Consider the following 16,996-nt stretch of genomic DNA (forward strand, 5'->3'; position numbering starts at 1 on the left):
AATCGCGGTTTGAGAGAGAATTCAGTCGTCGCGTGAAACACCAAGCAAACCGTGCCTGGCGAACATGAAAGTGCAATAAGAAAGAAACATATCGTACGACAACACACGGTGGCGAGCGAAAAGAGAAGGATCTCTGGCTTCTTTCTTCTTGCTGGCACATTCATTTGTTTGCGGAAGGACGAACCAGCCTTTCTGATATCATAATTTTTGTGTTCGTTGCAAGTTTTTGGCACGGAGAAAAGTGCGTCCGTCGTATCGGCGCGAAAGAAGAGAAACGTTGTTGTGCGTTGCTTTTACGAAAATAGTTCTCCCAACGCCAACGGCAAGTGAATGAGGCGGTTCTTGGGAGTGTGTCTGTGTGCTTGAGTTTTCCGTAGGTGCAGTTTCGGTGCTTAGTTTTTCCTTTTTGTGGTGCATATTTTGCTGACCGCGACAGTTCACCCGGCGCCCCGTTTACAAATGCAAATGTCGCCTGGATCGTAGAATAAGAATGAAGCCAAGCTTATGCTATACGTACTGCACCCTCTTCCTGGTGTTCCTGGTATCCAGGTGAGCCCTTCTGTCGCCGTCACATGTCGTCCTTCGCAGACTTCTTAGTGACAGTGGCGCTATGATGCAATCGGCAGCTGAATAGCATCGGATCGTTGCCAAGCGCCGCGGAGGAAAGTTCAATTACCTCACTGCACCGTTCCTCTCCTTTGCCATTTGCAGTTGCACGCTCTTCATCATAGTTGCCTCAGATGCTCTGAAGCCAACGATCGACAAATCAGAGCGACAACACGACTTGCATCCGCCAGATGCTAGAACGGTGTCAAATCCGGGGGATCCCGTAGCGGGTGAAAATTCCGCGAACGCGGCCAGCTTCACCGAGACATCCTCTGAGGTGGCCGGACGGAAAGCAGCGCTGCGCGGAAGGCCAAACACGGTGCTGCATACCGAATCGTCTGCGGTGCATTCAAATGCCAAAATTACCAAACCTCTGAAGCGTCCCTCACACGGCAGAAGGGAGAAAAATACGCCCAAGAAGGACATTCTCATCGAAAAGCCGAACCTTCACGGCGAGCCTCCAGATCTGAAGGATGTTATCTTTTTGGAGACCATCTCGAAGAATGTAGGAATCACGAATAGCGGGTGAGTAAATGAGGACATTCCGTGGGAGATAGCAATACAGTCTAGAGACATTCCGTCACGGGTTGATAAGATAGAGCGCTCGTCGCTCGTTCATTGATGTTACCATGGGAATTCAGATGATGGTTTGGCGAAAGATTGTGGAACCCGAGATCTGGCATCCGAGTTTTTTGTATTGATAAGTCACAATACCAGCGCATTTGCTTACGCTCCAAGCGCAGGGCCTGCGTGACCGTGATGTGTTTTCCCGTCTCGTAAATATCACAAAGGCGGCCTTGAAGGCAGCACACACCGAAAGAAACGCTCACGTGCGCCATCGTGTGCTACGGTGTGGGCTTCTACCTTTCTACGGCTGCCACAGGATCCAAGACGAGCCCATGTAATCACAAGCCCCGGGGGGCAGTAGCCCAAAGTGCCTTGACCGAAACGAAAACACTCGACTTCGACTGATGCCGTCGTTTGGTTTCATTATCACCAACGGCCCACTACGTAAGACATCCTGCAGGCGCGTGGCGCCTCGCGAGGCGCTTTCTGCTCTGATAATCCAATAAAAGATGTGGCCCCTCGTGCCACGCGAGCGCAGATAGGGGACTCTGACTTTCAAATTGTTTTTGGGGGCTACTACGATCACAGTTGGAATAAGCGTCTGCACTCGCGGAAGGTTGGTTTGTGAGTGCTTTCGTTTATTAATCACCGTCTCTCATCTCAGGTCGAAGTCTACTATGTCGCCACATTGTCTTTCCATACTCTTTGCAGTGCGACTATTTTTAGTCGCTTTGCTTATTGAGGAATTTGAAGTACTTTTTGCGTTTGTTATCGGACGGGAAACATTAACCTTGCCAAGTACATCCTGCTAACTCGCACATTTCTGCCTCAGTTGCTGTGCTGTGGCTAGGAAATATCGTAAACCGGGGCCTTGAATCGCGACCGGTTACGGTTACGGATCACGAGTACGTGGGAAGCACAGTCCGTTGGACAAAGTCGAAATTTGATGAAAAACGATGGGCCAACATGCTTAGTATTCAAATTGCCGAAAACAACGCACCGGTTGGGTCATGCGGGGCCACCAGCATTACCAGAAGTGCTTCCTTGGCATAATGAGTTGAGCAGAGGGTAACCGCGCTCTACGCAGTGGCCCAACTTAACGGGACTTATCTAGTCAAGGTCAGCTGGGGAAGCTTTCCTCATTATTGCGGCTCGTTACTTAACACCAATACAAAGCCAACCGCTAAAGTTAGTTTAATGTTTTTTGCGATCGCCTTATTAGAGTAAAGTGCCTTGAAGTCAACGAACGCTCCTGATATTGTTGCTGCTATGTTTGGTATTTTGGTTCGTTGTTGTCTTGCGCACGGACTACGATGATAACGCGGCCATGGAAGACGACGGCCCTGACGGTATCCGAGAGTAAAGGGTTGTACGACCGGGGTTCAATGGTAAATACGGCGCCGTTGATTGATGTGAAAATACATGACGACATGGAGCAAAGAGAAACAAAAACAATCCGTGACGCTACTCGCCATCGGTGCCGACTGTTACGTGCCGGGTACGATCGAGGAGGGTTGGATTACTTCATAGCTGGAGAAAGTTGAGGAACGTCGAACGTCGGATTTTTTGGTCGATTCCGAAGAGTTCAGCAACACGAGAAGATACGCACACGGATTGCACCCTCCCCCCGAATGATGGACAGTGAGTGTCCAATTGCTATACCAGCGAATGCGTTTCAAACTTCCTGTATTTGGCATAATTGGTTCGGAAAGCGGCGGCGTCCAGTAGAACAAGTCCTATTCGTGATGCCGGCTTCAAGCCGCAAAGCCAAATAAGGATTACGGATCTTGCTTCCTTGAGTTGTTTGCGCGTGGGACCACCTGTTCCTATAGCCGGTTTTTAACCCTCGTGGACTCCGTAAACTGCATTGCGCCGTGTAAATAAAGCATTACAAAACTCCTTTCGCTTCGACCATCTGGTTGTGTTGGTTCGCGGGAGCCGTTCTAAGCGATGCCAATCCGTCGGCCAAGTTGTGTGGCACACAACAAATAAACAAACACAAGGGCGTGAGCGTGAATGTGTGACGTGTGTCGGCCAACCACTAGAGGACCACCACGTGTGCTACGAGCCGCGCTGGACGGACGACGCGGGGCGTAATTGTCGCGTCAAACTGTGTTCGCGCGTCGCCATTTGTCGTCATCGTTCCACGAGTGTCCGGCCGGGCCGTGCCGGGCCGCTCGGGGGTCTTCGCTCGAAAGTGGCTGGCCGCACAGTGTCAATTGAGTCTTTCGCCAGCTCGCCCGCAGTGTCTGTCGCAGTGCTACTGCTCGTCTGCCGGTCGATTGTCGGCGCGCCGCGAGGAAGGTTCCGCCCGGCTCGCTCTCTTTGGTATCGTGGCAAAGAGTGAAGGTTGGTTCCCGTATAGGCGATCGCTGCCAATCGGGGTTTAGTGTGTCGCATTCCGGGTAGGGTCGGTCGGTCGGACCTTCGGAGATGCCCTTCGCGTGGCGGCTCGAGTGCAGTGCAAGTGGCGTGAAATATGATCCCGATGATATGGGGTGTTTCTATTGCGTGCTTAAAGCTTAAGCAAAAACCTCCAACGGTTCGATATTATGTCACAGGATACGTCGATGGTATTGGCCGTGAAGTGGCAAGTTTTGTTGTGAAGCGCATCGGCAAGTGCAAGTGACGCTGCGGAATGCAGAATTCGTCTGGCCGAAGTTGGGTTGCCAACAGTGTGAACAGTGTCGGGAGTTACACAATTTCTAAAGAGAACACAGAATGCTTGGTGGCCAAATCCCATGTGATTTAAATTTAACCTTCGTGTTGTGATGCAGCTGCACTTGAACATTGTTGTCCTCTTCTTTGACACGTTGACGCTTTCGTTGAATGATCTGTAAATGGCCCCGGGGCTGCGCTTGACATTAAAATGTGTATTTATTCATAAACATGCCCGTTGGAGGAATGCCCTTGAATATATTTGTCGGACTACCGGCTCCGTGTCGAGGGAACTTCCCGGTTCACTGCCTCATCGGATTAGTTGACCAAAACAGCACCCGTACAGCTTCATTTGCGTAGCAAACAACTCAACGGAGCACGGAATCGTTCATCTCGGAACGCGCTCTGCACTTGATAGTGCTTCAAGGAACGCACAGCGATGATGGAATTCCGTTGCATGTGCCCGTAGTGGTAATGGCAAATAACCCGCTTTCCACGCATACGGTGCGGATGCAGCGGAAGAGAATGTTTTTAATACTTGGACAAATGACTAGAACTTATGTGCAACCCTCCCCGGGGAAGTTCTCAACGGATGAGCGTGTTGTGAGCGTGTTGGTGAACAAGAACCGGGCAAATTATGCAATGGAAGTTGTGGGCAATGGAATGTTTACGATGAGTCGCTTCGTGAGACGCAGAGGTTAATGTTGTTAAATGCTGCCAGCAGCTTTCCCCTTTCGTCCGACGCTTGGTGATCATAACGGACTGAAGAACTCGTTATCACCAAGCAGTGAAGCCCTGCGGTAATGTGGTTCCCATTGGCTGCTGTTGCTGCCATGTGCCAGAGCGATAACGGATTATGTAGCAAAATTCAATTGTATTTTTTAAGCAGAACCATTTGTTCTAAGATGATGCAAAATGATCATGGCTTTAAGAATATTTTAAATATTACTTCCATTTCCGAAACGGAACCCGAAGTCTGGATATTATTTAGCACAATTCCAGTCTCTCGGTCTCTCGAAAGTCGTATGCCCTTAAAGGAAAGAACTGTACGGAGTGACTGATTTCTTTTGCAGCAACACAGCATGTGTTCTGGCGCAATGAGGTTAAGCGGCTAAATGGAAGTTTCATGTTTCGTTCGTATGTTTTCGTTTGCAACATCACAGCTGGGTGTGCCACGGACTGTTATTGTAGTGCCTGGCTTCTAAATACACCCATTCGATAAAGAGAAAGAGGTCTAGTGACGCCCGAAAAACAGAATATGGTTTAGAACTAGTGTGTTAATTGTTCGTGCCGAATCAGTTAGTGCAGCCAGATTGTCCGTATCCAACGATCATAAATGGGGTCAAGTGATATAAAGCAGCAGCTAATACATCATCCTTACGGCTAACAAAAAGCAGTGCAACGAAGGAAAATTGAACGTTTCGAAATTAAATCAAAAAGCCAGTTTTAAGCGCCATTTTCTTGCGCAACAAGTCCACTGCACAGTAGAATGTCGTGGGTTGCACCTTGTTTCCCGGGAACCTTTTGCTGCTGTGAGTAATGTTTAGAGAAAGTGGTCCAAACACGGCCTGAGCCTACGCAAAAGTGGCAAGCGCGACATCACACCGGGTGGGTTTTCGAGACCAATTTTTCTGACGCAATGCGGTGCCAGCTGCTGCTGCTGCTGCGTTGGCTTGGCTCAGCGATCTCGTTTCCGTGGCCAGAAAATTCACGACCGCTAGCTACTGGCAAACAGGAAAGAAGTGAGCTAAGAGACCGAGGGTAAAAAGAATACGGAAAGATAAATCCAAAAACGACACTCTGCTGAAAGACGTGGCCACTTTCCCAATGCGTCGGCCAATGGTCGAATTAATTGCATTTTCTGCCGAGAGCAGCATGATTTGTGCGAAAGTGAAAGCCCCTTTGGCCCCAAAGGAAAGCACGGGGAAACGTAACAGAAAACCCTTTTTCCGCAATCGCTGCCAATCTTCCAGTTCCTTCCCGGGGTTTGGCGGGTTTCCGACGAAAGTTTTCTTCGTGCCATGGCACCTACTTCTGTCGTCAGCCTCTCCTACCTTGCAATGGCCGAGGCGCAGAATTAATCTATTATTCAATCGTTGGTTGCAGCGAAAAGCGTCAAGTTGGCAAATGTTATGCAAATAAAGTGTGTGTCCCCAAAGAGGCCCCGTATTTTCGCTCGCTTCGCCCCGATATAATGTATTCGATGTTGCTCCATAGCGAGACAAATTTTTTTTCGTGGCCTCCATGGAAAATGGCCAATCGGGGCGACAAGATCAAGACACCGTCAATCCCCATAACCGGTTGCTCCCCAGCCACCCAAAGCCCGCCGTGTGGTATTCAGCTTCTTCTGACTCGGTCTCCGGTCCGGTCAGAAGTCGTGCTTGCGAGCTTGCCTTTGAACGTTTGGGAACGTTTGAAGGTTGTTCCGAAAAAAGCGATTGTACACAGACAGAGCTACCGTTCAACTCAACGGTCAAGATTGGAAAGATTCTAGATTGACCATAACTGAAATATTAGGTGTTTGAAGTAATTCTTTCGTTTTTACAATACATCGCATTACTCACTAAATATAACAAATATTTTTTTAATGAAATATGTGTTTCATAGCTACTATCCTTGATTAGGAAAATGTCTTCTGGGTTCCACATGAATTGAAAAAAGATACACTGAAAGAAGGAAAACCAATTGCGAATTTCTCCTTGCACGGCAGAAAAGAAAGGGTTTGTTGCACCGAATCGTCACTGTTGATATAAAGGGGAATTATTACAAGAATCCTAAACGCAAAAAGCCCTGGATACAGTCCGGTGAACCATGTCCATCGCAACCAACGCAAAATATTCACTGCGTAAAGGTCATGCCGTTGCATATGGTGGGATATGAAAGGTGTGGTGCACTGTGAGCTTTCAGAACCTAATCAAATTATTGAAGGACAATCCCATCAGCAACAATTAATGCATTTGAAGCAAAGTTTTGGACATAAAACAACGAAAAAGGTATAAAAGACATGATAAGCTGATTTTTCAAAATGACAACGCTCGACCTCACTTCGCAAAACTGGTCAAAACTTATCTCGAAAATTTCGGATGGTAACTGTGAATCCCCCCGCTGAATTCACCAGATGTTGTTCTTTCGGACTAGTATTTGTTCCGTTGCATGAGTAACGATTTGGCAGCCCAGCGGTTCAGTTCTTATGAAAGTATTGAGAAATGGGTCTCTGAATGGATCGCTAAAAATGATAAAAAGTTCTATCGACACGGAATCGAGGAACTACCTAAAAGCTGGTAGAAAGTAGTAGCTAACGACGGACAATACGTTGAATATCTTCTTCATCTTTTGGCGCTACAACCGCTGAGCAGTCTTGGCCTGGCACCAGAGACAATGTTAATCTCTGATGCTCTTCTGTAACATTTAATTTTTACGGACGGGATTGTTAGCCCCGCGCCAACCCCCCTGTCACGCTGGTATCGGGAATCGAAACCATGGCCGGTTGGGTGACAACCGATCCCGGGATTCGAACCACGGCCAGCTGCGCTGACAGCGAAGAGCGTTACCGACTGCTCTATCAGCGGGGGTACTTTGAATATAATGTCGAATAAAAACCGCACGAGTTAATTCACACACCTAATAATTGAACGAGTTTCGTAAACTTTGTGTCGTTCCCGCAGCTCGTCAAAGTTACTGTTATTTTGTTAGTGTGTTGCAAAATGTGGCACACTGATCACAAGTGATCTAGCTCAGAACGATCCATTGCGATTCTCCTGGCTATGGAGGGTACTGTAACTTTGTGGTTTATCTCGTCGATCGCGGTGACGGGTGACGGGAACGTGCTGTCCCACGTTAAACGTGCAGGCATTGTGTGCCTGCCGCCGGTGGCATCGATTGCTTTTGTACACATTGGCCACACACACGCCTGTTTTCCCCCCCTTTTTTTTAGTTGTGTCTCTTGGTGACAAACGCGCGCTACCCACAACAATAAGTGAACCACATAATGGCGATGGCGCTCCAAAGTGCGGACAAAGTGTTTGTCGATGCATATTTCATGGCAGCGGGTGTTTTGTCGTTTTCCCGGGGCGCCCCCTGAATGGCTTCTGAATTTTCCATTAGCGACCTCGGGCAATAAAAATGATTCGATGCCTTGGTCGATTGAATGGTCAATTCGATGCTCGCTGGCCTTGACCATCTCGGAATATGGCGTCGCAAGAACTTCTCGGCCTTTGAGCGTGCCGAGAGGTCGAGGATGGTTTTTGGCCACGGCGCCATTTCGGTGTATTGTGAAACCTTATCTCGCCGCTCAGCGTTGTGTTTGTTTCCGCGTCGCGTTTTCAAGCCATTACTACCAAGTACGTGCCGTGCCGCACCGTATCGGATGCTGGCCCTCTGAGTACATGGCGCACCACGACGTGCCTTGAAAGGTGCCACCGACACGTCCTTTTATTGTCTCCATAAGGTGCGGACTCGCGATCGAGTTAACATTCAGAACACTCTCGACGCGTTCGGTTCGTTAATGGCCACTTGTGTGGAGATGAATACGGACGACGCTTTCGGTTTCATGGCGTCACACTCTCGCGGGTGATGATGCTTTATTGATAGTGGCGCATTATCACCGCCATTGTCGGCGCGCGTTATCACGGCGCTCCGGAATTTAGTCCGCGGACAGACAAACACCGATCGTGGCCTCCGATTTATGATTTGAAGCTCCTCCCGGAGTGTTTGTCCCGGTTCGACGATAGTGTTGGTGACGGTGCGGGAATTGTTTATCAACAAAAGTGCACCGTAATCAAACTCTACGAATGACGTGGTCGAATCGTGAGCTTAGTCGTGGTCCTAGGCCATAGCAGCCACTGTTTGAAATGTTAGACGATGTGGTCAAGGCAGAGTGTAGTTGGGCGGCAGTGAGCCACTTCCTTTGCCAAGAATGCTGGCGATCGTTGCTCTCGTTCTGATATTCTCTTACGACGCAGCAGCCAGAGCGTGACTTGGGCTCGCCGTTGGCGTGAAACGGCATTAAATGATGTTTGAGCGGCACGCTGTTGGCAGCAGCATCCACAATGAACTTGAATTAGTGCATCAATGAAGATCGCCAAGACGATCGTTTAGCTCTAGCCATCGAGTCTGGTGGACGATGCTACATTCTTTGTCGAGAATCGGTGGTTATCGTACTTCGAGTGTCATCTTCCGCGGGCCAAATGACACTTTCTTTGTTTTATTTAGAGACCATACCCGTTTCATCTTTATGGCTAGGCTTTCAAGCTAAAGTTACCCTAGAATTGTGTTAAACCTCCGCATTTAAGAGCGTCATAAAGTCGCATATCAGTGTCAGAGGAGATACACGATAGCGCCATACCGTGTAAACGGGTTGTAGCAGGAAGAACGTGTCGTATTGCATTTCCGATGGACATTTTCACGTGCGTCCCGCCGCCTCTCCACACGGACCAATTTCCTGACACCGAGTGTCACGTGGCGTTTGGCGCAAATGTCACGAGTTTGGACCACGGAGAACGCTCTGTAACCGGTGTGTATTTTACTGTTGGCGCACGAACGAAATTGCGGCGCCGCTACCAGGAAGTTTGTAGTGCGTCCAAAATTGCGCGGAAATCGTGTGCGTTATCATCGTTCCCGGAACGGTTCGAGTTAGAGTAGTTTGTGTTCTGCTTTTGGAGCTCCGCCACGGTTCCGTCCTGTCCACTTCGAAACATATCGGGAACCGAACGAGAGTGCTGTTGGCATTTGTTATCGTTCGGCGCTCGCTTTCATGAACTGGCTGGTCCACCCGTTCTTAAGCCGGTCCCATGAAAAGAATGCGGACGGTGGACTAAATTTGTTTGCTTGTTTGCATTTTTTAAAATTCATTTCCCGCCGCCAGCCGTAGTGCGCCGTAGCTAAAGTGTGCCACAACCGGTTCCTTTCATTTCGCGATACGAAGGTTTCAATTTCTTCGACCCGCGGCCCCGCGGAGAAGCTGTGTTCGGGGCGCCCATTCGTTTGCGTCAGTGTGTGGACCTAGTGAACGGTGTTAATTGTTGCGGGACGACGGCGACAACTTTGCCTTCCAACGCCATGGTGGCCACCGGGTGTTCGGCCATCGCACGACTTCAGTTTGGGTAGAACCGCAAAAGCTTGGGAAGGCAAACGAGTTTGGGCCTTTCGAAAGTTCGGTACAAGCGAAACACGGGTGTTATGTTGTTTGCCGAACGGTTACCGCTGGCCGGTCTGAGCGCATTTCCCGCGATCGATGTTCATGGTGGTGCACCTGTATCTGGTTGCGTTTTGCTACGTCAAATGGCAGCTCTCGATGAAGCTGATCAGCGTGCTTGCGGAGCGTATTAAAAGGATGCGCAAGCTCACCGTTCTGCTGACGTTCTGCTGGGTAGCTCTGATCTCGCAGATCGTGGCCATCTCGAACCTGTACCATGATGGGTAAGTTTCTCGGCACCGGAAGTGTAAGTGCCACTTGACCGGTTCGTGGCCCCGCCTTCATCGGATGGAAGTGTTGGATTCCCAAACCTCCCTGGCCACTGGCCACTCCTCGACGAAAGAGTCGCGTTTGTTTTGCCACGCAAAACGACACCTATTAGGCTGTTCAATAAGTTCGTATGGTCGATACGAAAAACATATTTTTAAGGTTTGAAATACACTTTATTATTCAGAATGGGGCCTTCCTGAATATCAATCTGGATAATCTGGAAGGGCTTCAAAAAACGCTTCCGCAGCTGTTATGACTTCATAATTTGATGAAAAACACTTTTCACGCATGATTTTTTTTGGCTCTGAAAACAGATGGAAGTCACTAGGGGCCAAATCTTCGCTAAGAACTTTAGTTAATGGATTTTTGCAATTTTTAAAATGTTCTTGTGACATTTTCACTTTCATTAGGCCTAGAATGTTATAACAATAATCAGCATTTATTGTTTTATCAGTTTTCAAGTAATCCATACAAAAAGTTCCTTTCGCGTCCCAAAAAACTGATGCTAACACCCTTTTGGCCCACTTCTAGACGAGAACCCGTGTCGGAGCCGAAGAATCAGGTCCGCACCACTCCCTAGCCTCTTGTTTGGATTCAGAATCATGGTGATAGACCCAAGTCTCATCCACGGTGATGATTCAATGCATAAAATCCATTTTGTCCTTTCGAAAAAGCTCTAAATGTTATCCAGAAAGTTGCATTTGAATGCGTTTTTCTTCCATTTTTAGCGCATGTGGCACCCATTTTGCAAACAGCTTTTAGGACTCCAAAACTTCAGTCAATATATTGGTTATACTGCTCAATGAGATGGCTTGGCCTTATAGTAAATCTCTTCAAGTGATTCAACGATTTTCCAATACGATATCCTGTATTTTTTTACGATTTCGGGTGTTGTGTCTGTTTTTTGACGTTTTTGACATGGATCGTCTTGAAGGCTAGTACGACCACGTTTAAACTCAGAAACGCCCTTTTAATGTACTAATTGAAGGTGAAGAGTCCTTATACACTTTCGACATTTGTTCATAATTTTCCTTTGCTTTTAAACCCTCCAAAACTAAAAATTCAATCACTGGCTAGTAAATAAGGGCTAAATGGCTTGTAAAAAAAATTAGGTGACCGATTGAAATGAAACTTCTCATACGTTCATATGAAGAGTGTACCAATATGACAAAAAAATTACGCTCGTAGCAGTGTCCTTTGTGCCCCTGGACCATACGAACTTATTGAACGCATTAGTATGGCTTCGGCCGGTTGAACAAAAATAACAACAAAGTTCAAAATACGTTCAAAATTAGACGGCGATCCGCCTCACGACGCAAACCTTGTCAGAAACCATTAGCCGGCCTTGACTCACCGCGTCGTGTGCTGCCTTCCGCAAGTTGCGTTTTGTTTTGGTGCCGCACAATTGGCGCCGGTGATAATTATGCTCTAGTCCGGAGGGCGTTTGTTCTGCAAATGACCCAAAATAGAATTGTCATCCTTGAAATAATTCCGTACCGACACTTGCAGTGCATTGAGGAAAGCGTGTTCTCACGTGCTAATGCCATTATCATGGCGCAGTAAGCGTGACCGTCTGAGGAATGCCGATGTAAATAATACCGTGTACCGTGTAAGCGAATTCTTGTTCCGCAAGGTGGCTCCCGGACTTGTCACGTGTGGGTCGCGTGTCACGTGCAAGCGGAACTCACTTTCGTTTTACCAAACCATCCCCTCCCCGTTGGACGATTCAATTCTTTGACCCTCCGAAATACACGGTTGATAGATCACGAGAGCGAAAGCCGGCAGCCGGCGGTCTCGGAAGGTCGTTTTGGTCTTGGATCACAGGATATGGCATTTGTTCAACGGGGAGTTTGATTCCGCCATAAGTCGTGGCGTGCGCGAACCGGCTTATGTTTCCTTCAGAAGGAACGGAATCTTTCTCGGGATGTTTCTCAAGACGTTCGTTTGTTTTTCGCTGGAAGTCTGAAATCAATTATTGTATAACTTACCTTTCTCTTTGTCTCCGTTTTGTCACCGTAGGTTACAAGACATTCCAGGCCCACAATCGGTCGTTACGCTGGTGGACCATCAGCGTCGCGAGCTGAGCAGTATCGAGAACAAGCTGGAGGAGAATCTGGAGGCCACACTCAAAAACTTGTCTCACAACATTCACCCCGTTCCGGTGCCACAGACCGTCGTTCCGCCGCTGCTGCAGCACGGTGAATCGGAACAGCTTCGGGAGCTTCCAACCGAGGCCAGCAATCGAACACTCGAACAGGCGAACGGGACCGAAGCATCCGATGACGACGGTAGTAATCGAACACAGGAGCAACCAAGTTTGGTGTTAGTTCCCGTCGATGGCGGAACGCATGTACCTTTCGCCCCAGATGACGCCTTTCATGATGGCAGCGATGTGGCATCGGATGGCGAACAAGTCCCACCGGACGGTTCCGATAGTTCCGGGGTGGGTGAAGCTGGCAGTGAAGCACTCAAAGCCCACGAGGTGAATCTCACCGAGGAGAACCCGATGCCGGTGTTTAGCGAGTGGGCCGAAAAGCAGATGGCCGAAGCGGAAAAGAAGCTCGGGGAGGTGGTAAACGCTTCGGCGATGAGAAAGGCCACAAAACCGACCGGCAGCAAGACCGGCGGGCCGTTGAAGCCTCGGGCAAAAAACTATGCCGCCCCTGAGTGTGGGGCGAAGATTATCGCCTCGAACCCGGAGGCGCAGAGTACGGGCTCGGTGCTGACGGCTCCGAAGGACGAGTACCTTCTGAATCCGTGCACGAGCAAAATCTGGTTCGTGGTGGAACTCTGCGAACCGGTGCAGGCGGAGCGCATCGAGTTGGCAAACTTTGAGCTGTTTTCGTCCTCACCGAAGGACTTTAGCGTGTCGGTCAGCAATCGGTTTCCGACACGCGACTGGGCCAACGTCGGGCAGTTTACGGCGAAAGATGAGCGCGACGTACAGAACTTCCGGCTGCATCCGCATCTGTTCGGAAAGTTTGTCCGGGTCGAGATTCTGTCGCACTACAATCAGGAGCATTTTTGTCCCGTCTCACTGTTCCGCGTGTACGGTACGTCGGAGTTTGAGGCGTTCGAAACCGACAACACTCCGGTGCTACCGGATGACGACGACGACGAGCAGGGCGATGAGTTCATCGAACCGACGGATGTGACTGAAGATGATTCCGTTCCTGTCGAAGGGCAAGCGGGGTCCCCACCGATCCCGAGTGTCAATCGTGCCGACGAGCGGGATGTTGAAACAGGAACACAACCGTCGGGAACAATGGAAAGACAACGAACTGTAACGTGGCCCGGCAAACACGATAAGGACACCGACCGACCGGAGGGGAAGCCCCGCAACCCAAACAACATTCTAAAATCGGCCGGCGAAGTTGTGTTGAACATGGTGAAAAAAGCGGCCGAAGTGCTCGGCAAATCGGGCCCCGAAACCAATGCTTCCTCGAGCCCCGGTTCACCCACGGGCACGACGGTACGGGATGTGGTCCTCCCGACACCGGCACCGACCGGTAATTGCTTTACCCTAGCTTATACGATACGTTGCGTTAACTGTAGCGACCATTTTCGGGCTCGACTCGAGTCCACGATGAATTGCAAACACAATCTTCTGACTAGTCTGCTAGGTGTGGCGCCAATCGGACACTCGTTCGATCGGGCGCAGCATTTTCTATGTGCCAACGTGTTAGGATTTAACTTGCCACCGGCGGCGGGCTTCGGAGCCGAGGAAGAAGAGGTGTGTTTAAACATGAGCTACAGCGTTTTGAATCTGCTTCCGGACTGGCTGGTGGCCAGTTTCTGCAATATGGTTGCGTTCGATCGCAAACTACTACAAACAGTCAGCGGTAGCGCGCCAAGTGCCGCCGTGGATGCCGTCGAAGAAGATTCACCGAAGGATCGCGCCCTGGCTGGAGACAACCCGTACAGCGAGGCCAGCGGATCGTTGAAAGGGGATTTGGAAAAGGGAGAAGTGCCACCTCAACAGCAGCACCACCAGTCGGCTGGCACCGAGCAGTCGGTGGTAGAAAAGCACGAACCGATCGCCAAAGATCGCGATCGACCAGACTCGCGAGACGGCGGCGGGGAGGAACCCAAAGCATCGTCACACGAAGAGCCCGAGAAAGATGATGTCAATATGTTCAACATCGCATCGGAAACGCCTAAGGTCGGCGACGAAGGACAATCGAGTACGGGTGAGGGAGATGACGGGCCATCAGTCGCCGGACAGCAGGAGCTACAGGAAAAGGAGGATGCTGGCACGACGCCTGGTCCCTGGGATACTGGGATGGATGACGGTGCGACAGGAACGGGTCCATCAGGGAGTGGAAGGGAGGGAACACTGGAAGGAACTTTCCACTTGCCCGCAACGGTCGCACCCACCGGTCCGGCCAAAGTGCAACCTGAAAGCGTTTTCCTACGGCTTTCGAATCGCATTAAGGTAGGTTTCACCGTTGCCATTTTAGAATGCCCTTTTGTAAACGTGTCCTTTCCTTTCCCCCCGTAGGCTCTCGAGCGAAACATGAGCCTGTCGGGCCAATACCTGGAGGAACTAAGCCGACGCTACCGGAAGCAGGTGGAGGAGCTGCAACACTCGTACGCCAAAACGTTGCACGAGATTGAGGAACAGAATCGTCGTACGCGCGAAAGTGAGGCGAGCCTCCGGGAGGTGAACGATCAGTTGCGACAAGATTTGGCCCATTTCCGCGCCACGGTCATCGAGTGGCGCAATGTAGCGTTTGCGGTCACGGTTACCATCATGGTGATGCTGTTGGCACTGCTTGCTCTGGTGCGCTCACTGATCGTTAGCGGACGTGCCACGCATCGGGCGACAATCCCACAACCGGCACCGATTCCACAAAGTGTACTGGACCTTGAGCTGGCCCAGGTTGGGCTAGACGCCAAGCCAATTCGTGGACGGATGCTGCGAAGAAAATCGATCGATGGGATGCCCGTAGCCAGCAGCAACTGTGCTGTTGGTGCTGGTGGTGGTTCCGGAAGTGGTTCCGGTGTCATGCTGATCCACGACGAATCGCTCTCGGGAGGTGCTCCGCTTTCTCCGGCCCGGTTGCGTCAGAAGCGTCCGAGTGAAGAAGCGCTCAACATTAGCGGAACGTACGTAAATTTGCTGATAGACGATGATGTCGAGAAGCCACTAGGGCAGCGTTCGTCTGCGATCGTGCCGGTTGCTAGTGCTCCGACCGGCACCGAACGGAAGAAAGGTAAACATAAGCATCGTAAAGTGTCCGCTCCGTCAATGATGACCGGGTCCTCGACACCGGTGAGTGATGGCACCGTCCTTCGACACGAACTTCCGCGACGTTCCATTTCGATGCTGGAGCCACATGATCGCGGGGATCATAACGGTGGTGGGCCAAGGGAACCGCCAGAGGTTGACGGTAATCGCATCGAAGAGTTGCCGTTGCTGGAGGATAACGACGAGTTTATCATTCCTACCGCGAGCGATCTTTCGTACGATGAGTTTATGCCCGGGGCTCCGCCGGGTAAAGCGGAGCCAGTGGCAAATGGCGGCAAAGCCGAAGACGGTGCAGTGGTGGTGGTGGAATTGGCCGATCTTAGCGAACAACCAGGGGGCGCTTTGGAGTCAAAGCGGTTGTCCAAAACACGTCGCTTGTCCTCGCCAGCATTCTTCAAGTCGTCCATCTTGCGAGCGAGTATAGGGAAAAAGCGATCGTCAAAAACATCATCCGTCTCGTCATCGTCGGAAGATGGTCGGCGGTCGTCGAAAAAGTCGACCAACAGCAGTCACAGCGCCGGAAGCAGTAGCCACACGAGTAGCAGTAGTAACAGTAGCAACATAAGCAGCCACAACACAACCGTCAGTTCCGAAGGATCGGCAACGAAGCAAGCGTCGGAAAGCGGAAAGCTGACCGGTAACGGGATTAGTAGCCCAGTGGGCTGGGAGTGGTATCGATTGAAGCAAAAGAAAAACGGTATTAGTCCACCGTCTTCTAGTCAAGATGCCCAGCAGCAGCCCACCAGCAGTCCGGGGCGGTTGAAAGGAAGAGCGGAAAGTCTCGACGAAAGTGTGTACAACGGATCGACGGATTCGAGAAAGCTTTCGGTGTCGTTCAATGGCGAGCTTCCGCCCGTGAATGGTGGCGGTTTGGATAGGAAAGCGAGTGGAAGCAGGGGCAGCATACGGCGACTGTTTCGACGGGTGTTCTAGTGCGTCAGGTTTCGCTGACCCCTACATGGCCCAACAACACGCAGACACGAACTAGATCCATAAAGAACGATATTAAAATTTATGATAGACTGATGACCATCTAAGCGAAACATAGCCTACTATAGCTTAGGGGTGCAAAACGTATGGTAACACATCGTAACGATATACATTGCATGTACACAACAGCACCATCGGCGATCGTCGTTTCGAGGGTGTTGTTCAACTTTTCAGTGTCTCTATTGTAGAACTTCCAATCTGTAGTTCGTTGGTCTGCTATCAGGCCCAGGTAGAATGTCTCTGCTGCTGCGTCATTGTTCCTTTCCTTGGTCACTAAAATTAGTAAAGAATCAGCGCACTCAGTAGGCCAAACTAAAGCTAAAATGGACGTTAAAAAAGCACGAATATGTAACAGCTTTGTATCGTAGCAACCTTGGCTATAGATGGAAGCTTGTTTAGTTTGCTTTCTGTTGCGCTTGAGTTCGTGTTACTGATCAGTGCGGTTTGCGGTGATTTGATTT

The 16,996-nt window shown here is 50.0% G+C and overlaps 1 protein-coding gene across 1 annotated transcript; it reads left to right on the forward strand.

Moving 5' to 3' along the window:
• The first annotated feature begins 427 nt into the window (after positions 1–427).
• Positions 428–16,594, forward strand: LOC128275006 (uncharacterized). The gene is made up of 4 exons (XM_053013374.1): positions 428–549; positions 712–1,131; positions 12,314–14,729; positions 14,796–16,594. Exons 1-4 carry the CDS (start codon positions 491–493, stop codon positions 16,476–16,478), a joined length of 4,578 nt encoding a protein of 1,525 aa, XP_052869334.1. The 5' UTR covers positions 428–490; the 3' UTR covers positions 16,479–16,594.
• The last annotated feature ends 402 nt before the right edge of the window (positions 16,595–16,996 follow it).

Source organism: Anopheles cruzii, chromosome 3 (genome assembly GCF_943734635.1).
Source record: "Anopheles cruzii chromosome 3, idAnoCruzAS_RS32_06, whole genome shotgun sequence".
Taxonomy (NCBI): Eukaryota; Metazoa; Arthropoda; class Insecta; order Diptera; family Culicidae; genus Anopheles; species Anopheles cruzii.

Excerpts from the sequence above, each read along its gene's own strand:
- LOC128275006 (XM_053013374.1), top strand. The coding sequence starts at position 491 with ATGAAGCCAAGCTTATGCTATACGTACTGCACCCTCTTCCTGGTGTTC. Across the intron at positions 1,132-12,313 it reads GTAGGAATCACGAATAGCGG|GTTACAAGACATTCCAGGCC; the intron begins GTGAGTAAATGA and ends TTGTCACCGTAG. Across the intron at positions 14,730-14,795 it reads GGCTTTCGAATCGCATTAAG|GCTCTCGAGCGAAACATGAG; the intron begins GTAGGTTTCACC and ends TTCCCCCCGTAG.